Source organism: Halichondria panicea, chromosome 16 (assembly GCF_963675165.1).
Source record: "Halichondria panicea chromosome 16, odHalPani1.1, whole genome shotgun sequence".
NCBI classification, from domain to species: domain Eukaryota; kingdom Metazoa; phylum Porifera; class Demospongiae; order Suberitida; family Halichondriidae; genus Halichondria; species Halichondria panicea.
Window position 1 is genome coordinate 2,993,139 of NC_087392.1, and position 27,835 is coordinate 3,020,973.

General features: G+C 41.6%; 2 protein-coding genes across 2 annotated transcripts; one reads left to right on the plus strand and one right to left on the minus strand.

The window, feature by feature from the left end:
• Positions 1-570: 570 nt before the first annotated feature.
• LOC135350416 (uncharacterized) lies at positions 571-11,742 on the minus strand. Its single transcript, XM_064549197.1, has 6 exons — positions 11,519-11,742; positions 7,629-7,731; positions 7,513-7,567; positions 7,390-7,451; positions 5,107-7,172; positions 571-5,009 (listed from the first exon to the last, which is right to left on the minus strand). Exons 1-6 carry the CDS (start codon positions 11,626-11,628, stop codon positions 776-778), a joined length of 6,630 nt encoding a protein of 2,209 aa, XP_064405267.1. The 5' UTR covers positions 11,629-11,742; the 3' UTR covers positions 571-775.
• On the plus strand, positions 11,736-27,692 carry LOC135350425 (uncharacterized). The gene is made up of 18 exons (XM_064549205.1): positions 11,736-11,897; positions 16,115-16,545; positions 16,689-16,819; positions 16,900-16,984; positions 17,124-17,315; positions 17,421-17,680; positions 18,320-18,424; positions 18,556-18,763; positions 20,604-20,772; positions 20,859-20,923; positions 20,993-21,153; positions 21,214-21,318; positions 22,736-22,931; positions 24,682-24,944; positions 26,512-26,629; positions 26,696-26,790; positions 26,948-27,149; positions 27,265-27,692. Exons 1-18 carry the CDS (start codon positions 11,815-11,817, stop codon positions 27,582-27,584), a joined length of 3,189 nt encoding a protein of 1,062 aa, XP_064405275.1. The 5' UTR covers positions 11,736-11,814; the 3' UTR covers positions 27,585-27,692.
• Positions 27,693-27,835: the final 143 nt, after the last annotated feature.

Genomic DNA, 27,835 nt, shown 5'->3' on the forward strand with positions numbered 1-27,835 from the left:
CACTTAGGTTGAGTGGGTGTTGCAATAATTACATGTACAACACACTTCAATATTCAGTAAGCTAGTGTTTGTATCTTAATTGTAGTAACAAGTATTATGTATTTTGCCATAAAAGATGTTATTATGCTAACACAATAATTATGTGGTCTCACTTTGCTTTTTTGCTTTGATACAGAGCACGTACAATGGCTCAAGCTAGTGCAATGACAGTATAGGTGTTTGATATAGAGACAATTCTCAGTTCAATGTTCTGGTTGCCAAAAGCCTAAAATACCTCTACCTGTATGTTTTTTAGATGTTATTTTTGTGTTGTAAACCTTTTTTAAACAAACTGAAAAATAAAAAATAAAGTGATGACACTGCAAAATAATGTGTTGCCAGAAACAGAACTACGTTGTGGCCTAATGAACTTAGGTGTGGTCCTCTTAAAAAAAAACTGTGATGTCATTCACCATTTCGACATGTGACTTGTTTATAGAGGTTATGCAGATCCGCCCACTTCCGGCCAAAAAGGGGTGTGGCCACATACACCTCCACATAATATATTTATAAATTAGTGAATAATTATACTGTCATTACATATAATTATGAGCAGTCATAATACTTTATACATAAATTATATGACGTGTACATACAGTATATGTAGAACCAGAACCTCGCTAATCCTGCAATAATAACATTCACATCACAAAATCAATTGTAATTTTATAGTATAATTATATACACATTCAGAATAAATGCCAGATTCTACATATTATATATAATCTGCAATTAGTTACTGGTATTTGATCAGATAAGCTGGATAAGCCTTGTCGTTATCATATGTCATGAACACTTGAGATCCGTTTGTGTCACCAGTCACAGAGTCGTAATCCATATTAGTAAAGTGTACTTTTCCACCCACAGATCCACGCGGTTTTTGAGGCGGCTTACGAAGGCTGTTATTTGCAACACAATTGTAGCTATCCCCAGTGAGAACTTTGACGAGAAACATTTCTTTGCAACCATCAGATGTTGTGTAGGAATAAGTGTTGGAATAGTTTGCATTGACCGCGAAGTAATTGGCTGTTCCCCACATCCCCCTGTTACTGTACCTCATATCGAACCCATTCTCTCCTTCGTAGATGAGTTTGGGATCGTTGCTGCGGGTACCATGAAAGAGCTCTTTTTCATTGACATTTCCATCGTTCTTCAGATGCAACCTCTTCTTGTGGGCACAATAGGCTTCCCACAACCAGGTGTTTTGGATCCTTGAAATGGATACAATACGACTAGTAGACAGTGTAGCTTTAAATTTTTGCTCCACCCTGGTCCATTCGGGAGTTCTCGGTGACACTGGGAACACCTCTGTGGTTAGATTTTGGTCTTGCCATTCAGGTGGAGTGGAGATCTCTGCGTCAGCACGGTCCAGTTGATGGTCGATGATGAGTTGATGTACTGTCTTCACCACAACTTGCACATCACTATTGATACCCTCCAGGGTTACCAAACTCTGTTTTTTAGACCCAACCTGGCTCTCAGTGACACTGAAACCAACTTGGTGCTTGAGAGCAACATTCTCAAGCTTGCTGGAAAATTGATGAGATAAGGCAAACCTAATGTTAATGTCCTCTGTCTGCATATAGCTGTCTAGTTTCTTTTTAAGTTTGGTTTTGGCAGCCTCCAGAGAGTCCCTAGGTCCACGCAGGGTTACACACACTTCCTGCTGGCCAGATGAAGGGTCACATATTTTGGGTGCAGGAGTAGCAGGAGGGTTAGGCTGATCAGGCCCCTCTCTGCGCTGTAGCGGCCTCTTGTAATTGGTAGTCGTGTTAATCTGACACATACTGCTGAAATCGAATGTGTACACAGTACGACCAATTTTCAGGACACCAGGTACACCATCTCGATACATTTGCTCAATGCTCTGATTGTTAGAGGAGTTGTAAGGGGAAAAACCGCTCTTATCGTCCCTGTAGAACCAATGAGCAGTACCTCTGCTGCTGGGTGGGGAGGAGTTAGCGTCATATTTCACAACTCTTCTGTGACCCGTTTGCACATTAGTCTGGATCATTGTAGGAAAGTCAACACAGTACATCTGACCGTGAAGGGTTAAATTGCAATTGCCTTGTGGGCTTACAGAGTAGACTGTGGACAGCTGTTGTGAGATTTCACTGGTGTAAGGTGTGTACGTGCCGAGATCATTTGTCCAAAACCAGGCGCCACTGGGAGCAGAGATCACAGGGTTCGCATTAGCTGGCTGGGAGATATTTGATGCAAGAATAGCACCAGAGTCAAAATATGAGCAGAAATCATCCAATTCTGATTGTGCAAACAGCACAAATCTGACAGTGTGAAGTGTTGAGCTGGGATAGGTCTGGCAGAAATCCTGTACAGCTTTCAATGATGCTTTGGCACATAAACTTGTAGGCACAGCAAAGATGTCAGCACTGATGGCGGGAAAAGATATACTTTCGTACTGAGCAGAGCTGGCAAGAACCAAACTTTTGTACACAGTGATATAGAGTAGTGATTCCTCTCCCACTTTCCCCCCTTTCCAACGAGGTCCAACTGCATGAACAATGACTTTACAAGGCAACTTGCCGGGTCCTAAAGCCACTACCTCTCCTGCCTTTAGCTTCATATGGTCTCTCACGTAGTCATCACTTTCTGTCTGAATGGTTTGTCCTCCAGCCTCAAGGATAGCCTTTGCAAGTCCACCGATATGTTGCAGGTCCTCATTGGCAGCATTCACAATGACGTCGGTCTGTTCGCTGACAACACTACCCTTGCATATCTCTAGCTTGAGGCATCTGGCAGTGCTGCTTGGCTGAATCATGGAACTGCGAACTACTTTATTGGGCCTAGTTGATCTTGGGTACGTACACACCACACACAGCTCCTCTTGAAGTTTATATGTAAACTGCAAAAAGTTGGAGGTTGATAACACCGATCGAAACATGGGTTTGACTGTCAGCTGCTCTTGCCCGACACTCAATTCGATTGGTCGAATCACTTGCGTTATCAGTGGTTGTTCAGCAACAAGAATGGCTGCTGGAGTGCCACTCAGCTTTAGGCCACTCTGAGGCTTCTTGAGGGGGTAAACTTTGATTCTACAATTCCGAGCAATGCTGTTAGCATGCGAAAGGTATGTAGTGTACTTAAAGTGTGAGTTCAGTACTAGTCCAACAACCTCATTATTACTGGTAAGGATCTTGCTGGTCATGGTGCGCTCTCCAAGGAACTTCTGTATTTCCTCCTCAGCTGTGTCTAGTTCCTCACTGCAGTCCTCAGGAGCAGTTAACTCAGCCTCAAAGATGGTAGATTGACATTTTATACAGAAGTACACGGCTAATGGCCACAGAAATTCTTTTTTATCTTTTCTGAGGGTGTTGGCTGCAATAGGCGTGAGCGGAATAGTTTTTGTGATAGTGGCTGTTTGCGAGATCTCTTCTCCAATTTGAAAGACTTCAGATTCCTCACCCACAACATAGATAGTGGTTGTAGTTACTTCATCCTTCGGAATTGATTGTTGTCTGGCCTCCTTACTAATGTCTATGACAATGTTACAAGTTCTTTCCTTGTCTTTCTTGATTTGATCCCACCGTTTTTTCCACATATGGTAGTATTTGCTCTCATAGTTAACTTCGAACTTACCAGTGGTGATGCCGTTTTTGATTCCTACCAATTTTTCGTACACTGGCTCCACACTCTTAATTGGACCCCTGATGAGAATTGAAAACATTTCAGACTCACTCTTTGATCTTACGATACGCAGTTCATTACAATCTTCCTTAAGTTCTTCGAAGTCTTGCTTGTGTCTTATAAAGAGCTGTTGGTGGGTGGTGAGGGGAATGAATTTGGTTATCTCATGACGGCTGTTAACTCTGTCTAGTATCTCAGCTGCACAATCACAAACTTCCTTCTTTGTGAGACCATGGATCATCAGAAAATCATCACGGTTGATGATTCTAACACGATAACTCATCTCAAGCTTAGATTTGATCTCGTTAAGCCTGATCGACCTTGCTGCTCCCTTGCGTAGAGTTAGTTTCCTATGAGAACTTTCAACTTGCTCTAAACACGAGCACACAGTCTGAAACACCTCGTGATGCTTGCTACAGATTATCACGCTAATCTCTGTTTCATCTCCTTCAGATCGTGACCGTTGTTTATGAGCAGGAGCTTTTTGCTCCTGTATTATCCATATCACTTCATCTGACACAGGCTTCAAAACTACATCTTCAATTTGCGATACAAATCTTCTGTTTTGATAGACAAAACGGCGAGTGGAGACTTGAGAGAGAAAATCGCCCCTTATTAGTGCCTGTGCTGTTTGAATAGCTTGGGGATTTCCTTTGAGGAATACTGTGCTTTTTCTTACAATAAACTCTGCAGAAAGAGAGGACAATTGTTCCCGTGCTTTGTGGTCTGTCTTGTGTAGGTAGATAAGGTATGCAGTTTCCTCAGGAGAGCATTGAACAGGGTTTTTCTGAGAGGTAGCTGTTTCCATTCGTTCCCTTAGGGCAGTACATACACTTGCACATTCCTGTTGCAAATAACTCTTAACTAAAACATTGGATTCCTTTTGTTCTATGTCCACGAATGGTGGGTTCAATGTTGAGATGAGTTTATCGCATACCTCGCTTGATATATTGGTAATGTTCTCAGTGAACAATCCTTGTTTAAGGACAACACTAGCGGTCTCAGTACTAGATTTGGACAGGGAGTATAGGACAACACTAGGTCTTGTATCATGAGAGAAAATACACACTTGTAGATTTTCAATACAGAATCTCTCTTTAGCTGATCTAAGAAGCGGTTGTGCAAGACTGATATTCACTTCCAAAGTTTTGATACCACCCAGGGCTGATTCCAGTTCCTGCCTAGCAAATTGGAGATTTCTGTCGTCGCCCACAAGTCCAATGAAAGTAGACGACTCATCATAGCCCGTTAGCCTTACATCGTACTTCTGCTGGAGAATGCTGGGTAGGTCTTGTCTGAGAGCAACCAGAGAGGTTTTTTTGTGCCTGTAGGATGAGTGGTATCACATAATTAATTATGAACAGTGTGTATTATAGTCATAATCACTCTTTAATTGCACTTATTAAATACATTGCTACCCACCTGTCCTGTATGGTGAGCTCCCGGTACACCTCGCCAGTCACTCTACTGTAAGCACTGGCTATGGCTTCGGGCAGTCCAGCGAAGAATATAGTTCGACTAATCATGTCCTCCCTGATGTGTATACCTGGGTTGGTCTTGTACGGCTCAATAACATCCTGATAAAGCATTCGACCTGAAGGTCCAGCAATCATCAGACGATTCCAGTCAGCTGGGGAGAGTGTGAGACTGGATTCCGATCCTGGAGGGTGTGGGTGTGTGATTCTAGAAGATTGCAGGGAAGTAGGCACCGTCACTGATGGTGGAGGAAACGACATTGAGGAATGAAATTGAGGAGGTATGATCTCTTGAAGGTATAGTGTATTTGCTGCTGGAGTAGGCACACTGTGCTGATGATCAAATGGGATCTTTACTTCTTTATTCACTGTTCTTCCTAAGGTGATTACATTGGCCTGGATAGCTTTACCGAGAAGAGACATTCCATTCAGTCGTTTTACAACATTGTGTGCATCCTCATTACTGGGGAGATACAGCAGAACTCTCGAAGGAGGTGACATCAGCCGCTCGACTTTAACCCCTGATACCCCAACCATTGTTTTTAGTTCTTCAGCAGAAACAAGAGAGTCCACATGGTCTAATGAGACTGTCCACTGACTGCCAAGAGCGAAAGAAGGCGTGGGGGCTTGAGGTACAGAGGGCTTGATGGATTCACCTCCCTTCAGTGATACCTTGATGGTGTAACCATCTAGTACCTTCTTATCAAGACCATGAACAGCTTTCTGTGCAGCCATAAGGGTGCTGTATTGTGCCAATGCATATCGATTCTTTGACTCAAAGATTTTAGGCGGTTCAGGCAGTTCACCAAATATTCTAAGACGTTCAACCAATTGTTCGTTAGTTAGGCTTGGAGGAAGACATGTAAGCTTCACAGTAAACTGCTGTTTGGTGTTGTATGAGGGAGTGGCTGGCACATGAATATGTGGGGTTGATTCCTCGCTATTGCTGGGCCGTCTTCCTGCAGATGATTTCATCAGAGAAGGTGCAGCCTTCTCGCCTTGTTTGCAATGTATATTCAATTTGAAAACACCAAGCAACATAGAATCATTGTAAACCCTAGCTGCTTCATCAGCCAGCTCAGCATTGGTAAACGTGACAATTGCATAGCCTTTCGACTTTCGTTGCTTGTCTCTGATGACCTTTGCCGACGAGAAGCGACCCTTGTAACTTGAAAAATGTTCCGAAATTTGTTTGTTAGTGATTTTATCAGGCAAAGGTGGGTTAGAGTTGACAAACAATTGACATTTCTCTCCCGACAATGAGCAAACAGATTCAGTATCTGAATTATCTTCTTCAGGAGCTACTTGACGAGGGGGGCCTATGATGGGGCTATTCGCTACGGGTGACTGATCTTCTTTGGCTAGATTTACTTTAATTGGATACGTGTTCAGCAGGAGAGTTTTAGCCATTTTTTTGATAGCTGCCTCAGCCGAGATTCGATTTGAGAAAGTAATAAAGCCAAATCCTTTTGACTTTCCGCTCTCTTTGTCTTTGATTATATCAACCCTGACTATTTTCGCTTTGAATGACGAAAAATGATCCTTTAGCTGATTATCAGTCACAAACTTCGGCATAGATCCAACAAAAACTTTTGTGTTTTTCTTCTTTGATAGTGGTTTTTCTTTCTCTGAAGTTCGCTCTTCTTTTGTAGAAGATCGTTTCCGTCTTTGAGTGCGATTTTGCTTCTGAACACTCAATTTATACTTTCCAAGCAATAGAGATCCATTGAGCATCAAGATGGCATCTTCCCCTACTTGGGGAGGGGTCACGCAAATAGTATAGTAGCCTTTACCGTTTCGAGAAGTATTCCATTGCATTCTTGTGACATTGTCACTCAAGCCGTACGACTGAAGTTGCTTCGAAAGGTTTTCTTTGAGGATATGTGGTGCCTGGAAACACTTCACTAACAGTTTAACGCATGGCTGTCTTGTAGAGAGGTCCATACTACTTGCTGTGCTCTCTGTATCTGATTCTGAATCCTCTTCCTGTGGGTCTTCTGTATCAATGGTCATCTGTACAAACAATGAAGGAAGTATATACAATCACACCTTTGTGTTGGATGCGCAAAATTAGTTTTTGTATGTCAGCTACTACACACTACATCCATACATGTACATTGTCTACGTACACGTATACGTTGGGATATTCTCAATTTGCAATTTTAAGTGGCAGATTATTGCCTATAATATTACAATAATTATTATGATTATGTTTCCGACAAGAACGTACAAAGTGGATGTCCTCGGAAGAGGCATGACTATCTTGAGACATTGCACTAGACACTGCAGACACTGTGGAACAAAACATTGAGGTTAAAACACAATAGGATTAATTGTGGCAACTTATACATACCTTCAGGTATCCAGCACACATTGTTAAGAGCTCCACTGTCATTAGTCGATCGCTCCTGTAGTGAACCACATGATCACAATAAGGAGGTGAGGCCATACAGCAATTGAGTAAGATACCTGATTAACATCAAGCATCCATTCTTCATCTACCACAAACTTGTAATCGTGTCTCCCTTCAGATAGAGGTACAGTGGCGGTAAACACACCCAACTTGGAACGACTGTAAGTGATACAAATACTTAATTCAATTGCTGGACTTGATTGGATTATTATAACAATACATGTAGATAGAGACAGTGATTATTAGCACCACCAAATTAAACACACCCAACTTGGAACAACTGTAAGTGATACAAATACTTAATTCAATTGCTGGACTTGATTGGATTATTATAACAATATATGTAGATAGAGACAGTGATTATTAGCGCCACCAAATTAAAACATGCACATCTGCTTGTAATACTTTTGGTCAATGAAAGCCGCAGGTGCTGATGCCTCGGTGGAGATGCCAAAGCTATATAACATAAAGCTACTAATAGCTTTTATACACATGACAAACATTTTTGCATTAATTAATTCAAACACAAAGAGTGGTAATGATCGACCATGATTGTTGTTAAAAACGATCGATGCTAAGTTTAAATGGCTGCATCAGCAGAGCCTTGCAGCTCTCTTCTCACTCTTGCAGCTACCAATAGCTAGCGTTTTAGTGCAGAGCTAACTACTAAGTAGAGTAGCAACACTCGGTAAACAAATTTGGCTACATACTCTTCTGAAAAGGCTGCAATGGCATTCCAAGTAAGCAAAACTAGGCAGAACTCGAGAACGAAGCATTGTTTTGCACATCCACGAATTAAAATCCAAGAAAACATGACTAGAAGCCTATAGAAACTCTTACTTGTACTTCATTGATCCTTGAGCAGCTGTAGCGGTCTACACACACACACACACACACACACACGCAGACACACAAACACACTACCGTATACCTCGTTTGCGCATGCGCAACGAGGCATAATAATATAAGATGTGCATGTATATAATAATAAATATACATGTAGATCCACAAGCTACATGTAACTGAAATAGCTTTTTAACGACTGGCAATGACCAAAAGCAAGGGATGCAAATGGATCTGGGCTACAAAGTTAGATTCAACACGTCTATTTGTATTGAGAAAAGCCCTTGATAACCACCTAAGCAAATCTATACAGTAGCTAACCATTGCTCCAATGACATATAACGTATGACACATCAAGAAAGCACCGAGTGCGGGAATGCCTTTTGCCTCAGATTAGGTACGACACCACTAGCTACCTAATCTGCTACCGTATACAGTAGAACCTCGATTATTTGGACACCTTGGTTCCAGAGGCAGGCCGGATAACTGAATGACCTGAATGACCTAATAATCGAGTGGATAAACCATGCCTTGATCCACCCACTTAATTGATAAACAGCAGTACAAATTTAGTGCACGTGGGGGCGTCTGCGCATGCATATGATAAACATACCCGTGTCCATGGTAACAGCTGTTAATTGCGCATACGCATTAAGGGACACACCTATTTTGCAGATAATCGAGGTTCCAAATATTGGAGGGCCGGAAAATCGAAGTTCTACTGTAGTGCCAAATTCAAGGAGCATAATTTTCACCGTTTTACGCAGATTGACCTTGAACCTCAAAAATTATGCTCCTCAAAATTTGGAATCAGGAATTGTTTACTTCCGGTATTGTAAATACAATTTTTTTCTCACAAATTTGTCGCTATACGATAATCAATTCACTGTAGCTTTTTCAGCTAAACAGTTCGTCATACAACTTACTGCTGATTCAGCAATTTACGGGTGACTTGATCTCAATTCCGTAAGGCAACCCCGACACTTAATTAAACAACATACTGAAGTACATGCACACTATTAAACATTAATTTTGCTTTGGATAGAATCTATAATTTTTTACAATGTATTCGGGTCGTACCCATGCACATAAGTCCCACATGTAATCTATGCATCTTTATCCAAGTACAGTTAAGCCTTGATTATCCGAACACTTGGTGTCCCCACCTCATCCGGATGGCTGAAATATTCGAATATCATCTAAATCAGCCACGCCCATCAATAAATCACATGCAAAATCAGCGAACAATGTCCAAAGCTCTTACAAATGTACAACATGTAGTCTTGGACATAATGCATCAGTGGACAGAACAAGGTAGCAAGTTATACTGTTAGGCTAAGCTGAAGCGTTTAGCTGCTTCTGCTAAGTCAGAACACTTCAACCACATGGGACACTTAATGCGCATGTGCGAGTAGGTATTTGCTATGAATATCATCGGATCTTTCATCCGGATAATCGAGAATTCGGATGATCGGGATTCGGATAATAGACCACAAAGGACAAACAGGGTCGATTAACATATATGGATCTAGATGTACGTGAGTGATCCCAGAGGTTCAGCTGGTCAAAACGTCACATTATTTTGTAAAGGTAGGTATAGTCCCTAAATACATTCCATCATAGAAACGGATTAGGAGATCTGCGTTTGACCACTTGACTTAGACTTTGAACCACAAATATCATATAGAAGCCTTTTTCCTAGGCTCATTCTTGTCTAATATACTGGGCGTTTAAAAATGCGATTGCATGGTTGTTAATTAATCATGCACTGCAGTATTACTCAGAATCTGGGTAATCGTGTTACGTTAGTAACACGTTATTAATATGAATATGAAAACATTTACTTGGAATTTGTTACTGTCTCAATGCTGTGAAGCTATGGCTTATAATTATGTTTTCTTGCATTGGTCGAGAAGACTATTAAAGCAAGAGGAGGCTCCTTCACCTCTTTAGACTGACAAGAAATCTAGGTACCTTAATTGCTCCAGCTTGTAGCTATACTCATACTAGACTATGATGCCAGAGAGTATAGCAGCAGAGAACCTCTCTTTTGCGTAGAGGTGGATGAGAGGCTTTTGATTCAGGTCCTCTCGACCAATACAAATAAACAACAGCTTCACGAAACTCAGTCGATCGACCCATTGAAACAGTAACTAAAATCTGGTTGTATATGAACTAGATCTAGTTTACTAAAGAATCGTTGAATCTTGACATGGCACCCCAGACATAAAAGTGAGGGGCAGGACCAGTTGGTGTACGACCGAGTGCTAACAATGATGAAGACAGTGATGGACAAACGTACGTCAACGATTGAGGGGAACGCACACCTAATTTACCGCAACTTGTGGCAATGGACGTTGCACTTTGCTGAGGTAGTACGATTATTCTGGTTCAACAGACACCAGGCCCCTAGCGTTACAATAGAATGGCCTGGAAAAGAGGCTACGGTAAAAACCGTTTGCTCATGAATATTCACATTAATGTGAAATCGGTATTATTCTGTATGAAAAGTATCAATCTTCACAATGTCTTTCAGTGGAAGCTCTAAGTTACTAGAAACAACAAACTAGTAGTCAAAATAAACTTCCAAAAATACTTTTAGCTGCTAACTTTCCATACTGGAGGGAAGCTCTTTTCAGGCCAAGAAACACTCACAAAACACTTAAAATGGCTGTCGGAGCCAAGGAAAACAGCCTTCTGAGAGCTTTCAGTAGCCAGTAAAAGTGTCTATTTGATCCATAAAATGACTACTGCGTTTCAACTGGACTTTCAGCTTATTCCAGTTGCTCACAATTAAGTTTAACCGTATCCATAGGCGAGACGAGTCCGTCATCTAGATATAGCTCATGAATAATTATTGAGCAAATGGTTGACCTTAAGCGCTTGTACACACTCATACAATGGCTTAGTGATAATTATGTATGTCATTGTGCTATACCTTACTATATCGACCTTGTGGAAGCAAATCGTTGCCATAGGGTGTTGGGCGGAGCCAAACCCTGGACGCTCACGGTGTTGGGCTCCGCCAACAAGGTTAATGGTAGGTGGACGAGCAGCACTATGTTCATACCGATATACATTTCTACATGATACTTGTGTCTACCTTTTAGCCATTGGAATCTTCTCCCAGCCATTGAAGCTACCACAAACAAATACTTCTTTGCCTCCTCCATCCCAGGAGAACTTGTGACTGAAATGCTCAATGCTAGCCATGTATTACAACATAGATAGTAAAGGATTACACTGTACAAGCACTATAGCACATGGCATGCAGTACAGTACTAAGAGGTAGGTACTAGGTGTAGTCCTCTTAGTGATGTCATTCAGCAGTTCGACATGTGACTTGTTTATAATAACGTAATACAACCACAGACAACAGAATATCGCTACGGAGGAGCCATGGATAACAAGGCTACTCTTAATCTTGATGGCAAGCATCAACTGAATCACAGTACTGTGTATAAGTCGGCTAAACCTACCAGGTAATAAAGTAATAGAGTAGATCTGATGTGATGCATGGACTATGATGGACTATTGTATAGCTTTAAAAACGTGATGTTTGACTAATGGAATTAGCAGCGCAGTGTCCACAGGATCTACAGCTCCTTATGGGTAGCCAGTCAATCTTTAAAGAAGGTCCCGAGATACAGGTCACTGATATGGCCTTTATATAGTAGGCATGGCAATAAAAACTTCAGTTTATTGGGGCTGTTCTTGTGTATTGTACGTGGTTAGTCTCGTGGGCCATACATTAAAAATTGGAAAAATCGTATGGTAACTGCTATAAAAACGTGTAGGTAGATCTACATGTTGGCACATAGCCAGCCAGGTTTTTGTGTTGCAGTGGAATTACATCCTGTCATATGTGCTTCATTAATCGCAACATTTCCACATGCGTATACGGAGGAGGTACGACAGGCACGGTGCAGCTCAAGCATTAGCCTCTGATTACACAGAGGAGTTACGGCAGGCACGGTGCAGCTCAAGTATTAGCCTCTGATTACACTCAGCAATAACACATGGCGTGGGTGTGGCGTGGGCGGATAATTAGTGTTCATTCAGAGCTCCACCGCACTTGTCGTACCTCCTCTGATGTGTATATATATAATTATAGCCACAAGCACTCACTGTTCAGCTGCATGTACCTGGTTTGGAGCCTCGCTTCTCCACAGAAGAAATCGATAATTATAGCTACAACAAAATTAATACTGAAAGTTACATGTATGGTACTACCGTAAGACCTCGATTTAAGGTTACGGTAAAGTGTTTGCTCATGAATATTCTTATAATGATTTTGCTATGATAGACTAACTCTACTTAACGGTCAGAGCCAAGGAAAACAGCCTCTTGTGAGCTTTCAGTAGCCTTTTTTCACAATCTTCGAGCTGCCCTGCATAATTATAGTGACGCTACAGTAGACTGTACCTAAGCTATAAGTGTCATATTCGAGCCATGAAATGACTACTGTGTTTCAGCTGGACTCCAGCTTATTCTAGCTGCTCACTATCACTAGATCTAGAAACGGTTTATCGTAACGTTAAGGTGACCCTCCAAATAATTATGCGACTGCTCACTATCACTAGATCTAGCTCAAGAATAATTAATGAACAAACAGTTTATCGTAACGTTAAGGCGACCCTCCAAATAATTATGCGAGACACCCTCGAGCTTAGGCAATTTTCTGACCTCTAAAAGTAGCGACAGCTGTGTTTGACTATTATTTTGTAATGTCGCGTCGCGTCCTAAATGGAGGTAAATGTAGTCACATCCTAGCCTCGATTCTAGCCCTCTGGAAAATAAGCGACCTGAAATTGAGGCATGTAGACTTACCTCCAATGAAAGCACCGCAGGTGCCTCGGTGGATGTGCCAAACCTACATAAAGCTACTAGCGATTGCTAATGCACACATGATATCATGATGCACATTTATTTGCTACACGCAGGCAGAACATCACAGGGAAACTCAGACCATGATTGTTGTTATGATGCCAAAAGTCTAGCTGCTGCATCAGTAGAGCCTTGAAGCTTTCTTATCACTCTTTCAACTACCAATAGCTATTGTTATAGTGCAGAGCTAACTACTAAGCAACACTCCATGGGCAAGTTTTGCTACGCACTGTTCTGAAAAGGCTGCAATATGGCATTCCAAGTAAGCAAAACTAGGCATAACTTGAGAACCAAGCATTATTTTTCAAATCCACGAAGTAAAATCATGACTAGAAGCCTATAAAAACTCTTACTTGCACTTGATTTATCATTGAGCAGTTGTAGCAGTCTACGTACACACACACAGATAGACAGACTCACACAAACACACTACTGTATACCTCGCTTGCGCATGCGCACCGGGGCATAATTATAATAGGACCCTCTAATATGTGTCGCCAGGACTTCAACATAATGTTTCAACCTCTAAAAGAAGTAAACTCTGCAATGCAGTGCAGGCAATGAAATTTTTACTCACGAAAATCACCGTGTTCGAATTGAACGGATTTTTTACCCCATAAAATGACCTGCTCAAGATTTCATCTAGGATTAAAAGTGGGGGGGGGGGGGTTTGGGTAAGCATACCCACACCGCAAAATGTTTGGCCACTCCCACATTTGTTGACTACACACCCTATTACATGCTAGTGCATCACAGTAGATCTAGTTACATATTGCACATCATAAACAGTACTACTGTGATGATGTCATCCACAACATTTGGGGGGGAGGTTCACCCCCCCCCCAACTAGATGAAACCCTGCCGCTATACAGTAGTATGATAGCCTTGACGCACTCTACAAGAGACTCTTCGTCATTGCTCAGTAAGAAGAGTGATGTAAGAAGAGAGATGTACCCTACAGCTCAATTATCCCTACTGAAGGCATCCATTATGGCGATTAGAGGTGCCAGGTCATTAAGACACAGACCAGCTAAGATGTTCTTTTTGAGCCAGTCGAGACACCTTCTACATGCATTATTTATATTGTAGGACCTTGGATACCACAACATTTCACATGACCGTGTATTGTTGAATTAGCGTCATTCAGCATTGTTGAATTAATATTATGCTTGTTTGTTTCAACTTTGACCATCGCACACTTACATGTAGTCTGCCCATGCAATAAAAGCTAGTTTTTGTGGGTAGTCATGTGACTACTGGAAGCTGAGTGGTAGTTTCAACAACATTCTGAAACTCTACACGAAAACCTGGCTATAGTCTAGACTTGCTGGCCACCCACATCCACAAGGGAAGGGGCTTGTCAACTGCCTATCATTCAATTGTTCTCATTACCTGACTCTGGCATGACCATGCAATCACAGTGCAAAAGTAAAAAGCATTTCACGTGGAACCAGAGGAGGTGTCCCGACACAGTGCAGTGATGTCATTTACTGCCACGATAACATCAGGCCAATGCACTGCACTTGTAGTGATTTGTGCATGCATGGGACCTTCTCTGGGCTTTGCCAGCATAATATTATCCCGTGTGTGCGCAGTGCGCTACAGGGGTAGAGTGATTGGTGTGTTTGTGGACTGTGTGGACACACAAATGAGCTGTTTGAGCGAACTAGACACTTTCATGGACTGCTTTAACCGCTAATGAAACAAACATAATAGGTTCCTTATAGTTGAAACTTGTAGCGATCTTTGAAGGCGACAAAAACTAATTGTTGCTTATAGATTCACGACAGGAGCCCATAAATAAGAGAAGGAGCGGCTGACTACGGGATCATGTTTCGTAAGTGGCTTACGACCGCGTTTCCATATAATTATGCAGAGTCACTAAGTGGTTGAATCGTTATACGCAATACAGGGCTGCGGTTTGCAAGCACTTCAAATGCTGTTTCACCGGAAATTACCAAATGTAATCCTTAGAATGCGTTGAAGTTAGCCGCTCCTTCATCTTATTTATGGGCTCCTGTTCACATCATTCCCCCATCATAAACATCAAGCTGCTAGGAACAAACCCTCTGGAATGGACCTGAATACTATATATAGCTCACTAGTTGGTAGCTAGTAATGAGAGTGTGGAAAGGGAGCACTCTCTTTGCACAGAAACTTCTGGTTCCAGTACTTGCGTATCACCTTCCTCTCCGGGGCCGGGGGCTGGTTTATTTAAGATCGTTACGGTAAAAATGTATCGTGTCTGTTATGTAAATGCACGGGTGAATGCTCTAAGCATCTTATTTTGAGACTAAAGGTAACCCTGGAGCATTGAGCATAATGCCACCCTATTAGGCAAATTGTGTACTGAATATGAGTAATGCTAACAATTGACCTTTTAATTTTCTGTGCTAAAGAATTCCTTAGAAGATAGAAGTAATAATCAATGATGATTTTTTGAGACTAATTGGCTAATGGGTAAAAACATGACAGACCATTAGCAACATTTTGAGCTATAACCCACACATTCACGAGTTATGCACTTTGGTCAACGCACAAACCACATGATGATGTTGCAACTTCCACTAGATCAAATCGGTGATAGGCAGTTGACTGGGCAGTAGCCTCGATTCCAGGCCGTATTTTAATCGGCCTTGAATCGAGGCTAACTGGGCAGTAGCTATAGTTACTATACAATAATTTTTTACGCGTGGCATAAAATTATATATACAAGACTAATATGTAATTGCCATGTACTAGTATCTGGCATGATCTGCAAAGGGACTGTCACAAAAAAATACTTAATGCTGTCAAAAAAATACCTATGCAGATCTTGGTTTCCAGTTGCTGTCGCCTTGTTCCTATTGCTGTCGGTGGCTGGCTTGTACCATGTGCATCAGTGCTTCAGATTGTCGTCGCTAATCAATCCTCAGTACACGAACTCGGAGAAAGAAACAATTACACTCTATAGAGACCCAATCAAGGACCCAATACCACACGCTGAGACGCCTGTCAGTATGCTGCAGCCTGAGACACTCATTGAATTGTTGCAGAATTTAACGTTTTTGAACTCAGGAGTTGTAAAGAACAGTGATGAGTTTGTGTGGCTAAATCAGAGATGCCAGTACCTTGAGTCACAAAATGTTAGTGGACCTTATACGGGCTGGGCTGATGTAAATTCAGTTAACTACCTGTTCAGAGATCGAGGCCAAAATTATGTTGATCCTCCTTCTGGAATGAGGAGTAGCGTTCCACTCGGAGGTAAGATGGTACTGTAAACAAACCTTACACGAAGGAAGATTCCTATTGTGAACGTACCCCGTTAGAACTCTACGTGTCAGTCTCAGCGCATTCGCATGATCACTTTAATCATCAATCTAAACATACCTCGATTTTCATTGCAGGAATATCAACTGGTGTATTTGAGCTTCGTGCTGACGGTTCATTTCACGAGTTTACTATCTTCAACCAATACCCAGCAGGTGCTGCCAAAATGCAGACTTTTGATGACATGTTTATGGCTGTGAGAACTCAGGTACAGTAGGAAAAGCCCATTGAATTGAATTTCAAGGCTGAGTTAGAGTGTGTAATGGCACTCTGTGATAATTATTACAGGCCAATGATGAAAGTGTTGCACTAGTGTTGCAGACGCACCCCAGCAATAAGGAGCTGCCAGGTGTCCGTTCTCTGGACTACAGAGGTATAATCATCCTCTAATGAGTTAGTAATTAAGGTTGGAATACCGTCACATTTTGCTAAGCCATTCATACACAGGCATATACCCAGCACTGATGTACTGACAATCTCCTTTGGTTCCTAACTATTCCTCACACTTGCAGGCGCCTATCCTGTTAGTAAGCTGTTGGTGAATGATCCTCGACTCCCTGTTGACATGTCAGTGTATGCCTACTCTTGGTACAAGCACAGCGACATGAACATCTCAGCTACACCAGCTGTAGCCTTTACTGCAGTATTTCGTAATACACTGACTGAAGATGTTAATGCATCATTCATGCTCAATCTTCCTATTGGTGAGTGACTATTGCTGCTAGGAACTAAATCTCAAATTTCCTTGTACATTTGTATATATAGAGCTTATAGTGTGATTACTGTGTCAATGCTTGATTCCCCCTCAGGCCTTGAGCATCGTACACAGAGAGTTGCCGACCAGTTTTCACCAAACCTAAACAGCTATGATAGTAGCTACGCCTCTCCCCCTGCTGAAGTACATCAATTAACCGTACAGCCTGACAAAGATATGTCAATCGAGTGTTTCATGATGTGTGGTGATGGTTGTAAATCATGGACTTATAACAAGTCAAGCAGCGAATGTTTGGTGTACAAAGATGCTCCTCGTATGAATGGTCACAATGACAACTGCTCTTCAGGAGTTAAGGTACATGTATTAAATGCTACCAAACTGTACCGGTGATGTATGTCTATTCTATGGTTACAGTTTAACTGTAGGCCTCTAGAAGACTAGCAAATTTGGCAATATTGTGGGGACGCGTAGTCCAATAAGAACTTATTCCTTTCCTGAGCAATGAACAATCTCTTGTAAACAACTTAAAGTTGTTGTCACCGTACAGTGGGTGTATTTTGAGAGTATAAATTTGCGGTTTTCGCTGATTAAGCATGTACTGCGAACATTTATACCCCCGAATTTTATATAGCAGCATGCATGCTGCAAAAGGCTGCTATTTCGCGAAAACCTCTAATGGTATTTCTGCAAACCTCAAAATATACCCGCTGTATGGTATATTCATCAATTATATCAGGTTGTCAAGGTAACATAGGTGTAATAAAAGTCATACAGTCCCTCTGTATTTTATTGCACGGTTACGTGTAGCCTGAAGGCATGATTTGGTAAGGGGTCGTGGTGGTATGAAACACATAATTATACATGTAGCATGATAATCCTCGTGTTTTATGCAATATACATGCAACTCCCCCTCGTACTTGTGCCTGTATATTTTATGAAACACTCGATCTCCTGCTATGTAAATAAGTGCATTTTAAGCTGTCATATCTACAGACTCACTGGACTGTCAATTCTGGGTGCCTCACAGTGAACAGAGACACTCCTGGCTATAACACACATGGCAACATGTCGTTGTGTGCATTTTCATCAGACAAAGAAGTGAGCTTTAAATGTATCAATGATTAAGGATTGAGTGTTGTTGGTGCTTGCATGTTATTCGTGAATCTATTAGGTATGTGTTTGTATGAGTACAAATGAGCTACAAGTATCTAACGAGTCAATGGTCACAGGTTGATATCAAGGTTGGAACAAGCAACAGTGTTACTTCCCTGTGGAAAGATTTCTCCACGTCTGGTAGTTTCTCTGAGGTAACTGAAGGCTCTTATGTGGCTGGGGCTGTATCAGGTCAGGTGTCACTCAAACCAAATGAGGTCAAGGAAGTCACAATTGTTCTAGGATGGTACTTTCCAGAGAGAGACTTTCTTGGATTACCTGTCGGTATGTAATACTGTTCTCCCATATGTTTTGTATGGTATTCGTTCCATTGCTCATGTATTCAGCATTGTTTGGACGCTTTGTGCTTATTAATAAGTACCGTATAGCATGTAATTTTAGGGGGAGGGGGGAGGGGGAAATTTCGTGGTTGAAACTCTGAAAATGTTTACTTACGAATGAATGAATGAAGCGCCTTGAATACCTTTACATGCAGTGCAAGCAGCAACTACGAAAATAATAAAAATATCCACAAACTGACTAAATACTGCTCAACCACAAATGTTTTGACCCCAGAAATTACCAGTATTCTGTTGTTTGTTTGAGCAAGAGATCAAAGAAACCATGTAATTATTGCACGTGGTTACAGTAGAATATCCAGACACCTCGGGGGAACTTTGTAAGCCAGATACTGAATATGCCAGGTAAGCGAATGGATAAACCACGCCTTGGTTCACCCGCTTACATGTATTTCATAACACAGTGCATGGTTGTCTGCGCATGCGCAGAAGATATTTCAGCCTATCTACATGGTAACAGCTGTTATTTGCGTGTGCGCATTTAGAGGACACGTGACCCTGTCATAGAGAAAGTTGCCCAGTTGGATAATAGGTTCTACTGTACTCACTACCTACTAAAGTCTATTTGCATCGACTCAAGAATGATCCTCTTAATATTGTCATAACTTCAAATTTTGTTCCTTGCTATAATTATTTTAGAGGTGATAAGCTCCAACCTAACATGTTCCATGTAGAAGTTTATGGCATACCAGTTAAACACGTAAAAACATAATTGACCACATAACTTCCAGGATCGTTCTCAATGCAAATAGACTTTAGCTTTGATCTGTGTGTGGCGTCACTGTGCAATAGTGTCAGATTAGTGGTGAGCGCCACTTAGCACTTTTTGCAGGTTCTTTCTTTTGTCACAGAAAAAAATACGAGAGTAATTGGAGGACCAAAGAAAGAAAGAAGGATGTGACTTAGAAAAAAGAGGGCCTGCCTCGCTAATTGTTGTATGACAGTAGACAAGTTAAAAATTAACGTGGGCAGAAAGTAGATGGGCCACAGCGAGCCTATGCATTACAGACTTCCACCTCAAGCTGAAGCACCATAGCTAGTATGCGAAGTTCTGAACACACAATTTATTGTAGTGGTATACTAGTCTTTTCATGCTGCATCTTGTAGATCTACTGAGTACACGTCTAACATCACGCACTGTGCATGTACTGTACACACTGCGCTTGCCTTTAAATCCTAGTAAATGCTCTCCAAGTACTGTGTAGGAGAACGGTTATGGCAGTGTACTTGTGCGCTCAATGATATTTGGTAACGTCAGTAGCGAATCACGTGACTTAACGAGGCAGGCTCTCCTTTTCTCCTTCTTTCGATCTTTGTTCCTTCAATTTACCCTTTGACAAAGAACAAGAAAAAGAAAGAGCCTGCAAAGGAGGCTAGGTCCCACTAGCCAATATTATTACGTTGCACGCTGGGCTCATGCAATGACATGGGAAGGAGAAGAGAGCATACAACTATAATTAGTTTAGGCAAGATATATGATATATATCTGTATACCGCATAAGTTAGTGGGGACGTAGAAGGATCTACAAGTAACATGGGTGGCAACTTTAGTGTACGTAGCTTTTTATAGTAAAATTCCTTGCCCACTTTGCTTTTTGCTCGCTAGCAGTTACATACCCTGTTCTCCTTTATATGCCTCCAATAATTAAGTATACATGCACATGCAAGCTCTTACAGAAAAAAGTGTCATTCACAGCACTCCATTTGAAATTTACCGTTTTTGATCCATGTCTGCTTGTGCTCATTGTCCACTCTTTCCTCCATAGGCAACTATTACAGTCATCTTGTTGATAACTCCTCTCAAGCTGCACAGTTAGTAGGGAAGAATGTTAAGAGTGTAGTCAAAGATGCTGCTAAACTGCACACCACATTCTTCGGTTCAGATGTGGACGAAACTCTACAAGACATGCTCATTAACAGTCTCTCTCACATAAGGTATATACATGCATTGATGTTCACAGGTTATTATTGGCACTATAATATTTAAAGTTGAACTCTCACAAATTCTATGTTGCCAACAGATCTGCATTTTGGCTGAAAGATGGCCGTTGGAGGCAATGGGAGGCACATGATTGCGTCAATTTAGGTACAATTATGCAAATTATAGCCTAAATGGTAGAACCAAAATTATTAACATCTGACGGTTGTTGTGCAGATTCTGTGCATAATGATGGAGAGAGGCACATCCCGTACTTAATGATCTTCCCTGACTCTACTATTAGCAAGATGAGGGCGTGGGCTAGCTTTCAACTTGATAATGGCATGATACAAGAACAACTGCGATGTGGTTGTCAGTCGTTACCCATTTTACCTATTGTAAGTGATTTTCACCTGTAGACAAAATATTATATTTTTTGTTTGTTCTTTACACATCAGGAAGTGGAGTTTGGCTGTGGACGTGCAATGTCTGATGTGTCCTCTATGTTCATTGTCTATTTGCTTGAGATTCTGCAGTGGCATCCTGGCCCTACGTCTAACCAGGTTCGTTTGTGAGAGACCGAAGTACTAATTACCCTCGGCACGTGGGCAGTCACAGGTATAGTAGTCGTTTGGTCTGTTGTGACATCTGAGTCTGCTTACCTAGATTTCATAGCGCTGCGTTACAGCACGGACAGCTTTCACACAAAAATTAGTTTTATAATAGTTGCAAGTTTTGATGTTAAACCTTAATTTAAGCTAAGAAGCTTGAACTTACACGTTGGCTGCATGGCTAGCTTGCTACAAGCAACCTTTATTCTAGGTATGTATTTACAGTTGAAGTGATCTCGTCGTACCAGAACAGGGTCATTAAAATAGAAAGCAAGAATTATGATTGTGGTTGCTAGCCCTAGAAACATACCACCACAGGAGCCATATTTCTAAGACTCCAGTCCTCTTTGCTGTGTCCTAGTCCACAATGCATGTCTCATACACAGCATGCCTCTAGGCTAGCTCCTGTTACTTGCTGCTTAGCACCAACATTTATTATATAACACTCTTTTGGTTGCTATACACCTGTAGATTTCGTTATTCGTGTCAACAGCCGAGGGTTAGCACTTCAGATCTCTAGTGAAGTGCTCTAGGTACTTCATACTTGTACACTCAAATCAAGGCTATACTATTCGAAGCACATGTATCATCACATCCACAATATTTGTCGCACATCATATTACATACATTGCACTTGCCCACTACGCTTATCATGTGTACACAACATGACTGATGTATTTCTATATGCGAGTTAACCATACTGTAGAAACTGGATTATTAGCGTATGCGCAATGGGATATAAGTAGGGCTCTATGCGCTTATATTCGAGGGTGCACTTATAATGCAAGCTCCACCCAGAAACCGGATGTCCCTGTGATGAGTGATGACTACACTACGAGTCCTTCGAGATAGATTGCACCAGCTGTATAGCTACCGTGCACTGTACAAGCTAGCTAACTAATTTCACCCACATTAGAATAGCGCTAAAATTTGTGTTACACGTGGTAGACTACATGTGCAGCATTGATGCAACAATCGATGTAATGGCGCTCATAAACGTTGGCAGTGGAACTTTTGCAGCTCTTTTATAACTCTGGCAACTAAAATAATAGCTGCGCTCTACTGCAATGACAACTGCTAAGTAGATAGCTACTACGCTAGAGTATAAACTAAGACTAAAGAGAAATTTCAATGGCCTCCAACTAAGCAAACTAGCCATAACTCGAGAACTAAGCGCTTTAGTTGGCAAACCCATGAGTCAAGAAAAAGTGGCTAAAAGCCTATTAGAATATCACTTGCACCTGCATTGAACCGGTAGAGCATAATACATTATACACTACGTATACCTCACTGTGCATGCGCACGCGCCGAGGCATAATAAGCGCTAACAATCCAGTTTCTACTGTACTGTAACTCACGGTACATTTAGGTGGTCAAGGAACTATGGCCGAATGCCAAGAGAGCTGCACAATGGCACTTGGACGTAAGCAAAAAAGTAGGCATGCCACAGTATCTAGTCAGTACATACGATGTGCTGGGACTTCGTTCTTATCCATATGCAAGCTACAATGGAGCCTTTCATTTGTTGGCCATGAAAGCAGCAGAAAAACTGGCAGTGTGGATGAGTAAGTGTGTATCGCTTTATTGCTCATTGTGGTTAATCAAAGGATTGTACTACTGTTTAAGTATTATTTAGAACACACCTAGCCAAGATTAAGTGTTTTAATCTGGTTAACGTAGTGCTCGAGGCGCAGCCGAGTGCATTACGTAACCGAGAGGCCATCCGAGTGCACCAGCATTAAAACACGTGACTTGGCTAGGTGTGTTCTAAAGGATTTAGTGCTGTCACGTGAGCTCTAGCCTCGTGGCAGCTAGATCTAGCTACATTTTAAATCAGTTGCTGGTGGCTAGCTAGCTAGCTAGACGTAATAGCAAGTTTTAGTAGGTTTGTAGATCCAGTAACTGATGCAAAGGAGAAGGAGATACGATCTAAAGCTATCTGGACTGACTGGGCATGTTCTCGACTTATTTCTCCTGCTGACCAACAGTCCCGTCCCACTACTGGATATGCCTCCAGTTGATCTGGCGTACTGGATGAGAAACTTTGTGCGCAAACTATATGGCAATGAGTATCTAGTTTGCTCTTTTGGAACGCTATGATATTCGAAGCACCTTTGATGAAACGATTATATGGATCTGGCTTAGGTACAGGTACGTACATCTTCGAAGCAAGCTGAGCCTATTTCTCTAGACGAAAAAGTGATGCTGTGGTCAAGCCAGCAATTCGGTGCACATGAAACACGTCGAAACAATAACATTCAACTTTCTAATACTTTTCAGCTTTGCTTGTGTACGTATTCAATCTGCTTGTATTATTATTATGATTATGATGACATTCAGATTCAATCTGCTTGTATTATGATTGTTTGATAAAAGTGTGCATTAACAAACCAACTTAAAGCACACTTAAGTGTGGATTAAGTTATTTAATCTATGGTCACCTGGCTACTTTCAGATAAGCTGATTGGCTGGAGATCATGTGATCAGCACTAAATACAGTTATATAGTACAGGGTAGTATCAATATCACCCAGGATGTGGTCGATAACCTGGAGGATATTGATACTACCCAGGAGGTAGTCCGATTCGAATTCGATAAGAAACTGGAGTGCATTGATGTGTGGCGAATGCAGTAGGGTAGGAATTTGTATTGTGTAATCAGCAATAAGTTAGATTACTACATAATGCCCTCGTGCTGTACTGCTAATACAACTCTTGCCCTCGGGCTCGAGTTGTATTAGCTGTACATCCCTCTTGCATGGTAACCTATACTCGTTGAAAAACTGTTTATTATGCCTCGAGGCGTAGCCACACGAGGCATACGGTAATTTAGAAGCTGTTAGTTTTCGTCGCATTGCAACCGTTGAGCAGTTACAGCTGGAACAGACACACACACAGTCAGCTTTTAACTAACAGCTTCTATATGCTTCTAGCCACGTTCTCTTGGATTTGATTCGTTGATTAGCAAACCAAAGCTTCTTTCTAGAGATATGGCTAGTTTTACTCACAGTGAAGGCTGTTGCTGTCTCTTCAGAATCTTTTATAGCATCATCTGTCCGCACAAACTTTCTATTAACTTATGAGTTAGTCTTGCACTAAAGCGCTAGCTGTTTGTTAGCTACAAGAGTCAGGAAAGAGCTGCGTGCCCTACACTGTACTACTGCAGCCCCCTTGTGAACTCTGACCTCATTGCAGAAGATCCATGTCCTTAGTTATAATAAACAGCACTGAGATGAAAAATCCTTTTTAATTGTTTTTGTGCTCATCATACAGTACAGTCAGTGCTATAATTTTTGTTTGCCCTTCTTTCTTGCAGATGACACTGACTTTGCATTGGAGTGCCATACAGCATTTCTGGTTGGGCAGGACACACTGGATGATATTCTTTGGAACAGCACTGGAAAATACTACAATGCTTACAGTACGACGGAGGAAGATTTTGCAGAAGAGCTATTCTTCGAGGACCTTCGGGTCAATCTGTGTGACTATCCAAAGTATCACAAGGAGGAGTGGGGGGAGTGTTATGATGGCTCCCCTACCAACCCAGGAGCCATCATGACTGACACCTTCTATGCGCAGGTTACATATGAGTATATACATATACAAAGCTACCTTCTAAACCCTTGTAGCCATGTTGACTCGATAGGGTCTTCAGTGACCAAATTACTCTTCCTACATGTCAGTATTACAGTATGTTTAAATAGAACCAGTAACGGTGACTATGAGCTTTTGTACCAGAGCTTAGCCTGAGATATCCTACATTGAGCTACTCTACTTTTGATTTTAAGCTGAAATGCGAAAGCACCGCCGGTGCTGATGCCTTGGTGGAGGTGCCAAAGCTACATAACATAATAGCTTTTATTATTATCATGATAAACATTGCGAATTTGCTGCATGCAAACTCAAAGAGTGGGCAATGATCGACCATGATTGTTGTTAAAAACGATCGATCAAGTCTAAAATTAATAGCTGCATCAGCAGAGCCTTGCAGCTCTCTTCTCACTCTTGCAGCTACCAATAGGTAGCATTCTAGTGCAGAGCTAACTACTAAGTAGAGTAGCAACATTCGGTGAACAAGTTTTGCTACGCACTCTTCTGAAAATGCTGCAATGGCATTCTAAGTAAGCAAAACTAGGCATAACTCGAGAACGAAGCATTATTTTGCAAATCCATGAATTAAATCCAAGAAAACATGGCTAGAAGCCTATAGAAATTCTTACTTGCACTTCATTGATCCTTGAGCAGCTGTAGAAGTCTACACACACAGACACACAAACACACTATCGTATACCTCGCTTGCGCATGCACACCGAGGCATAAAAAGTACATACTTGCTATCCAGTTCTGCTCTTATCAGGTTGTAGCATATAGATATAAGAAGGGAGAGGGATGGGAAACGCTACGTAAATAGCATTGACGATCCGCGTTTCAGTCAATGTTTATTTCCTCCAGCCCATGCTTTTAGCTAGTACTAGGCTATAAACTAGCTACTGACCTCCATGTATTAGCAATGGCTAGTGGAACAGTCACAACAAGGTAGCAGCAATAGTTAGTGAGACCCCTCCAAGCAGTAAAAAGCAACTTGGACAGGCAAATTCTTGAGAAGAGCTCTGTCTGTACCGTTGAGTGTTCCAGTCACAAACTTGATAGAGAATTATGGAAATGTAGCAAAGTTCTGTCGTAAATTACTGTGCCGATACGATGAACCAACTATCAATGAATACAAAGAGACCTTTACCTACACTCAATCATTGATATAACGTTCTAAATGGGTACACAAAAAGTCTGCTTTTCAAAACTAGCTTACTAAGACAAAAATGAACATTACTTACCAACCTAAAGCCAAGTGGCTTTGATTTTACTTGCATACAATGCCCAGCTACTTAAGAAAGAGGGAATCATTAATATTTTGGGCGTCACAACCTCTCCTTGTAGAAGGTACACAAAGCCACTAGGTAGAGCCTAAATGTCCCAGTGGGGAGCTGTGAATGATAGTAATAACATTTCCCACTCGGTTGGCGGGGTCGAAACGCGGATCAACTTTTGGCATTACACAGAAGTGATTGTGCGCACATGCTCCGTTTCCCATCCCTCTCCCTTCTTGTATCTATGGTTGTAGTTATTTGAAGCTCAATCCATTGGTTAGGTCCTGGCATACTCACTTGGTATTGGAACGCTTGTCAAGGATGAGAACAAGCTAAGAAGTCACATGAAGGCTGAGCGAGTCTACAGTCATAGTCCCAGAGGGATGGTTGTAATGACAGGTGAGGTTTGCTTGTCCTACAAAATTGTTGTGACATATTCGCGAACCTTTTGCTCCTTTTCGCTAGGTCGGTACACTAAAGTACCTATCCCATGGAGTGACAATGCCATATGGATGATGGGAAACCCTAACTGGGCAAGCATCCAGCTGCATCTGGGAGAGGTGAGGCATGAATTTGGGTTGTAATTATAATTTCAATTTCTCGGCTCCAGAACCGTCAATTCCTAGTATTGTATATCCCTACCGCAGCTGTTATTTATTTTCAAGATGCACAGAATCATCAACTACAGCTAGATCACCTTTATTTCTCTATGTTTAGGATCGAGACGAGGCTATGGATGTGGTTAGGGAGTCATTCGACCAATGGAGGACAAAACTCAATGAGATTTGGAATGTTGCTGGTATCTTGGCCAGTGGAGACTACACTAACTCTGGAGCCAGTGCCACTACTGATGATACTGAGCTGCCTTATATCACTAGCCACTACGGCTACTACATGTCATCGTGGCACATTATTCTAGGTAGGTACCAGTATATACATGTAAATAGAGTCTGCATGGGCTGAATTAACTGTGTACATGTTTACCAAATGGAGCAACCAGTCTTTGTGTAGCATTGAGATTGATTTATTTGCAGCGCTCTCTGGACAAAATGTTGATGTTAATGAACAGAAGATGACCTTCTCTCCTAAGTTCCCTCTGTGCTGTAGTAGTGAGTGCAAGTCGTACAAACTTCCTGTAATGCTACCAACGGTTTGGGGCACCCTCAAGCGAGACTCAGGTTTTGACTTGGCCAAAGAAAAATTATTGTACGTACATTACACACTCTCACTGGAGTATGGTACTGTGGATGTGATGGAGTTGTCTGTTGATGACTGCAAGATGCAAAACGCTGGTGTCACAACTGTGGATGTAGATCACCCAGCCAAGTGGTACTGCCCTGTTACGTGCTTGTAGAATATCTACACATAACACTGAACAAATTATAATTATAGTTAGTTTTTTGTGACCCAGTAATAAAAATGTAACTATTATTTTATTAACTGTCTGTTTACCACTGGTAAAGATCACTGCAGTATAATAAGTAAGATGTCTAACTGCTACCCACAGCATACAGATCTGGTAGATTTAGCACTATAGTATACAGTGCTGTGAGAATGGAGCACCTGTGTGTGCTAACAGGTGCTAGGCATGATTAATTTTACATG

Bases quoted from the DNA above. Each gene is read 5' to 3' on its own strand.
- LOC135350416 (XM_064549197.1), bottom strand. From the start codon at position 11,628: ATGGCTAGCATTGAGCATTTCAGTCACAAGTTCTCCTGGGATGGAGGA. The intron at 7,732-11,518 runs GTAGACACAAGT...TATCACTTACAG, and splicing joins AAGATTCCAATGGCTAAAAG to TCGTTCCAAGTTGGGTGTGT. The intron at 7,568-7,628 runs GTATCTTACTCA...GGTTCACTACAG, and splicing joins GGATGCTTGATGTTAATCAG to GAGCGATCGACTAATGACAG.
- LOC135350425 (XM_064549205.1), top strand. From the start codon at position 11,815: ATGGATAACAAGGCTACTCTTAATCTTGATGGCAAGCATCAACTGAAT. The intron at 16,985-17,123 runs GTATAATCATCC...TCACACTTGCAG, and splicing joins CCGTTCTCTGGACTACAGAG to GCGCCTATCCTGTTAGTAAG. The intron at 20,773-20,858 runs GTATATACATGC...TGTTGCCAACAG, and splicing joins AACAGTCTCTCTCACATAAG to ATCTGCATTTTGGCTGAAAG.